General features: G+C 43.5%; 1 protein-coding gene across 2 annotated transcripts in view; it reads right to left on the bottom strand.

Annotated features, from left to right (window-relative positions):
• LOC109972984 (elongation of very long chain fatty acids protein 6-like) overlaps window positions 1-3,772 on the bottom strand; it is a 7,581-nt gene extending 3,809 nt beyond the window's left edge. Inside the window, exons 1-2 of one of the 2 annotated variants that reach the window (XM_020622258.1) lie at window positions 3,527-3,771; window positions 1,554-1,685 (exon numbers count right to left, since the gene is read on the bottom strand). In XM_020622258.1, the coding sequence (XP_020477914.1) occupies window positions 1,554-1,685; window positions 3,527-3,639 (245 nt within the window). In that variant the 5' untranslated portion in view covers window positions 3,640-3,771. Of the gene's footprint in view, window positions 1-1,553; window positions 1,686-3,526 lie in introns of both variants that reach the window. The other variant, XM_020622259.1, reaches the window with a different exon arrangement.
• Between the last annotated feature and the right edge of the window lie 1,929 nt (window positions 3,773-5,701).

Raw genomic sequence — 5,701 nt, 5'->3', positions numbered from 1 at the left:
ACACACACACACACACACACACACAGGTAACAGTAAACATGGAGGAGAGCGACGACAGCAACGGGGTCAGTGGAGAGACCAGGACTATAATCCCACACGTGCACAGCTCAGTCATCCACAGCTCTGATTTGACTGTCACACAAATCAGGTCACCGTTGTTAGTTTTGTGTGCACGTGGCCCACTTTTTTCACTTAAATCTGCACACATGGCAGGTTAAGACCTCAGCTGTGTTCACACCGGAGCCGGACACGAGCATGAAACAGAGCAGAGCACTGAGGTCTGATGTGAACGGAACAGAGGTGGGTGGATCGGAGCCTGACGTATCAATACTACTGATACAAATCAATAGGATCCACATGCTGGGCCACATCCTGAGCACAGGGACACTGGTCTTCCTACTGTGTGTGGCCACGAACACATTACAGGGGTTCACATATGGAACGTGTTATTCTCTATTAAAACTGTCCTGACTTTTAAAATGTATGATGATTCATTAACACAGACGGTGGAGAGAAGTTCCTCATTGCTGGCGGCTCTCACTGCCGAGTTTCAGTTGAGTACACAAGTTGTGTTGTAGCCACACTGGCACACGCAAGAAGCATGTTCACATTCAAGAGCTGTTTATTTAAATCAGTGTTTACAGAGCAGGTTCATGTTTCAGAGCCTCAGTAACCGTCGTCCACATCGACTGACAGCTCCATTGTTCTCAGGTGAGCTGAAACCATGCCACACACAAAACAAACACACCTGAGCTGCAGCCATCATCACGTGTGTGATGGACAGCCATGGAGATAGTTGTGCATGTTGACTCAAGAGCTCCTCAGAAATCACAACACAGCTGAGTGATGTTACACAAGAGCTGCTAACAAAGAAAGACCTGTTCCACTCAGCAAACAGCTGCTGAATTATTGTGAAACTCACAACAGGTGTTTGTGTTTACACTATTTTATGACAAAACTATAATAAAATCAGCGGCTGCCAGAGTGAAGAGGTGGCGTCTTTAGCACAGAGAGAGTGGGACAAAGAAAGATCAACAACCAGGGTTAACATGGGTTTGGCTGTTTGACATGGAGAGGGTTAAAAGCAGCCAGAGGACTCAGACTGGATCCAGATGTGGTCTTCTTCCTTCTGGATGTGTTAGCATCTAAAGCTAATCTGTTTGTTTTGGTAGCATTAGCCACCTAGCATGGTCAGGATTTTACCTTTAATGAATATGATTTTAATTTGGGAGGAACTGGAGCTTTGTGTCACATCAGCAGTAACCAGAGGGTCCTACTGGACAAACACGTTTACTGTTAGCCAGCTAACGCTAGCTTCAGACTGCAGTTTGTCCCAACCAGGCATCTGTAGTTCTCATTGTAGGAAACAGGATGTGATGGGAGGGAGAGGTTTATGGTGTCAGTTTGTTTGGAGTCATACCAAACCCTCGAGGTCGTAGAGACGTGAAGGCGGAGCAGCTTTAAGGACATATTTGAGGCATCTATAGGCTACTACATTATACTTTACCTTTAGAGTTCATACACAGGTGTTGTGTGTTTAAGGTGAGCATTACCTGAAGAGTGCAAGGCTCAGTGACCAGAGGACAAGGGGCCGCCGCAGGTTCATTTTGGGCCGAAGCTTCATGTAGTGCTGACCGCCAAACACCAGGGTGGCGTACAGAGCACTGAAGACAAAAGACTTGCTCCTGCAGGTGGAGAGACTCCATTCACCTTCATCTCACATCAGTACATGTGCACCTATTTAAGACACCTCTACGACTTTTGAGCAGGACGTGACAGGAACGCTAAGGTTAATATGGTCAGAACAAACAGCTTTACTCAAGTACAGTTACTAGAACTGAACAGTCTGTTAACTGATTAGCTGACTGGCAAAAATAATGATGCAACTTTGATAACTAATAACTGATTAGTCACTTTCCATTTCTCAAAGAAAACCAACACATCACTAAACTAAATACTTCTGGGGTTTCAGACCTTTGGTTAGACAAAAGAAACCATCTGGAAAAGTTTAGCTCTGTGACATTGACAAGAAAAAACAAAAATCAAATCCATCAATAATGAACTTATGAAGTTATGTTTTTTTATTCTGTCCACCTTAAACCATGGACTCAGTCATGCTGCACATACAGCAACAAGTTTACAATAATATAAATATAATAATCATTTGTTCTGTTTTCTGACATTTCTGCAGGTTCCAGCTTCAGGAGGGAGGGTTTGCTGTTCTACATTTGATGTGAAAATAAATGAACACGTGTGTGTGTGTGTATATACACACACACACACACACACATCTGATGACTTCAGAAAACTGATTGGCAGTTTCCATTAGTCTTTAGTTATTTTACAAAGGAAATCTGTTCCAGCTTTAATCCTGACACCTGGTTCATTTTACAGCAGAGCCACTAGATATAAATGTGAGGGTCTGTCACAGCTGTTGTGCTCATGTTCTTCTTTCAGTGGTAAAATGACCGACCTCTCAGGCTTGAAAGGATTAGGGTTCCCAGTGAACAGCCACACCTGAGCAGAGTCAGTCAGCAACACAAACCGGTGCACCCACGTGCCATTCGATGAATACCTGAGGCCTGACTGCAGCTTCACCTGCCTGAGTGTCAACATTACACACCGATTTAAATTTTAGGCCAATTATGTCTGATTTCTAAAGCAAAATACGTTGCCTTATCGCATCGTGCACAAATGAAACCATTATTTTCCTCAAATAGACAAAACATCAGAGTTAAACATAAGGGAGAGAAGAGGGATCCTTCCCGGCTCATACTTTTACATTTCGTCGTCCTTGTGGCTCTGGGTGGAGGCTCTGTATCTGGAATGATCGGATCTATAGCAATTACGCAAACAGATGGCATGGGTGTGACGTCACCCTGCGGTGACTCACCTGTGATACACCTGCAGCCTCCAATGACCAAGCTTTCTGGCACTTTCTCTGACTCCTTTTAGTTCGACATGTGGTATATGCGCCAAATCTCTGACGCGTCATTGTATGAAGAAAGACCCTCACCAAATCCCCTTTAAAATCTAGAGGTTTCTGATTTATCTTTATTCCAGGCATACCTTAAACAAGAGTTTCTTTTTTCTGACAACGTAATATCAACCCTTCCGTTCGGCATAAATACAATCTATTTTTGGGCGTTGTTAAAATCCAAAACCTTTTGATCTGTTCAATACTGTATCGGCTGCCTTCCTTATCCTCGGAACTGTTCTAGTATCGAGCAAACCGGTTCACGTGAAAGTACGTTGCAGTGAGTTGTTCGATGAACGGGGTGTATCCCGAAACAAAGACTGGACCCCATACATACCGAAACCGCCTTCAGCCATATTTTAAACTGTACACACATTTTCCAGTTTGAGAGCTATTTAAAAATGCCGACATATCTGAATGGAACTCGGAAGGTAAACACGTTTCTCAATGTTGGGGGGGTATTAACCCCGGTGGAAGCAGGGGAGTCACGCACAAGTTAATTATTCAACTTAAAGCTTAAAATCCAACATGAACAGTTCGTCTGCTCACCAGTTCGCCTGCATCCACTCTATGGCTCCTCTTTCGTCAAAGCGCCGCTCGAAGCTGTACTCGGACAGCGGCAGGTGCGCGTCCGTGTAGTTCATCTGCAGCATGTTGCTCATCAACAGGTCCTGTTGTAGCTGGGGAAATATAGGAACTCAGAGCTTAACCCTGGGTCCACTGCCTGCTGCAGCTCTACTCCAGTGACCAAGCCCCGCACCTGTCCTGTCCCATTATAATCTATGAGCAGGGGCGGAGCCTCAAGGACACACCTGTCGGCTGCTGCTACTCGTTCATTCAGCTTTTTCTACTGGAGTTTTAGTTTGATTCCTTTTGAACTGAAGCCCACTTCCGCCAGTAAAATACATAAATAAAGTAAAATAATAAAAACAAAACAATTAGGACCTAGTCAACCTGTTCAGGGTGTATAGATGATGGATGGATGAACCTAGTCATGAAAAAAAGTAAAATTACCAGTTGGAACTTTTAAGTCAAAAGCAGTTTTTGATTTTGACTTTTTGACAGAGCATCAACTTGGCATTTGACTTTGCAAAGTCTAATCTTTAAAACTAAATGTAATATCTTATCAAATCTGACGCATTGTTAGATTAAACTACACAAAAGTACACAACGCACAGCTAGTTATGTTTTACCGTGTTTACTTTATCTACGTACATGAGATATCCTAGTGTAATACCACTGGTAGGTTTGCTTTAAACATATGTAGGTAAGTCAAACACCTGAGGTGTGTCAAAGTGATGCTGCACTGCAGACAGCGTTATTGAATGTTCAACTGTAATTTCCATTTTGATAATCTAGTCATGAAAATGCTTGTCACGTAGGTAAATACGTCAGCATAATGATAATAGAGGTACTTCAGATAGTTGAAGTAGCCTACATTTTGGTATTTTATTGAAGTACATCTTTGAATGCAGGACTTTTGTTGCACTGTTTTACTAATGTATTCCTTCTTTTCTTGCCCTGTTCACATCTGTCACGTTTTCACAACAGACAATCTGAGTGCATCACGTTTGTTTCATCTGCGTTGTTTGTCCCGGAGCCTGTTATCAGAGGACAGCATGGCCGCACGCTGCTGTGTGGTACTGTCTGTACAGCAGGAGTCTGACAGATACTGGGAGAGACACATGAAGTCTTCTTTCATCCCAGAGTCAAGAGCTGCAGGTTGTCAACGTGTCCAGTGTCATGGCTTCTAAGAAATGACAAGTGGTCGCCTAATTACTTTTGGTGAAGCAGCCATTACTCAGGTTATTCTGTAACTTTCTCTGTGCAGCTAGATTTCTCATGACAGCTGTGCTAAATGAATAGTTATATTTAAAGACACAAGTTAACTACACTTGATTTAAGTCATACTAGTCATACATACTTGCTTACCTAGCTGTCCCTGTAGTGGACCACTTTACCAACACCTCATGTAACAGTGTAAAAGTAATGTACACATTTATATCATGTGCTGAATTAGCTGTATTTGGTCCCTACTAAAGCCTGGGGGAGAAAACATCAGCCAGTGGTCTTCATCCTCTGGGGACAATGAATGTCTGTCTAAAATTTGATGGGAATAGATCCAGTAGTTGTTGAGATATTGCAGTGTAGACAGACGTGGCGGCTCAACCAGCAGACCGACATCAAAAACTCCAGAGCTCCATGGACACTGCCAAGTGGAACGTGACTGCACTGATGTTCAACAGGGTCTCTGACCATTTCCTCTGGTTTTGTTCATTTCCTGTCTCCTGCCGTCTTCAGTAAGTTACCACAGCAGTGGCCCACAGGCTGTGACACTGAGCCTACACATCTGAAAAGAAGAGGCCCGACAAAGACCAGGACCCTGTGCTGAGGTACTAATATGACAGCACTGCTCTTTACAGCTTTCTGACAGCTCTGCAGCCTCAGCCCGGCCCAGAAATGGAGCTGACAGCCCCTGAAGCGGTTTCCATGACCGTCAGTCTGGGAGCAGCTCTGCAGGATGTAGGATGACACAGTTTGTTGCTGTGTTCACAGCGTAACTCCAGAACGTAATGAATGGATTTTGATGACATTTTTGGACAGAGTAGCAACAGGTTTTCACCGAGTATTGAACTGCTGGTGTTAGGACTCTGATGAAGGCGGGTGTAGATTAATATCGCTGTCACACAAAACTAAATTACAATAATAATTGTTTCTTACTCT

This window comes from Monopterus albus, unplaced genomic scaffold, assembly GCF_001952655.1.
Source record: "Monopterus albus unplaced genomic scaffold, M_albus_1.0 scaffold277.1, whole genome shotgun sequence".
Classification (NCBI taxonomy): Eukaryota; Metazoa; Chordata; class Actinopteri; order Synbranchiformes; family Synbranchidae; genus Monopterus; species Monopterus albus.
This window is presented reverse-complemented; position numbering and strand designations above follow the sequence as displayed.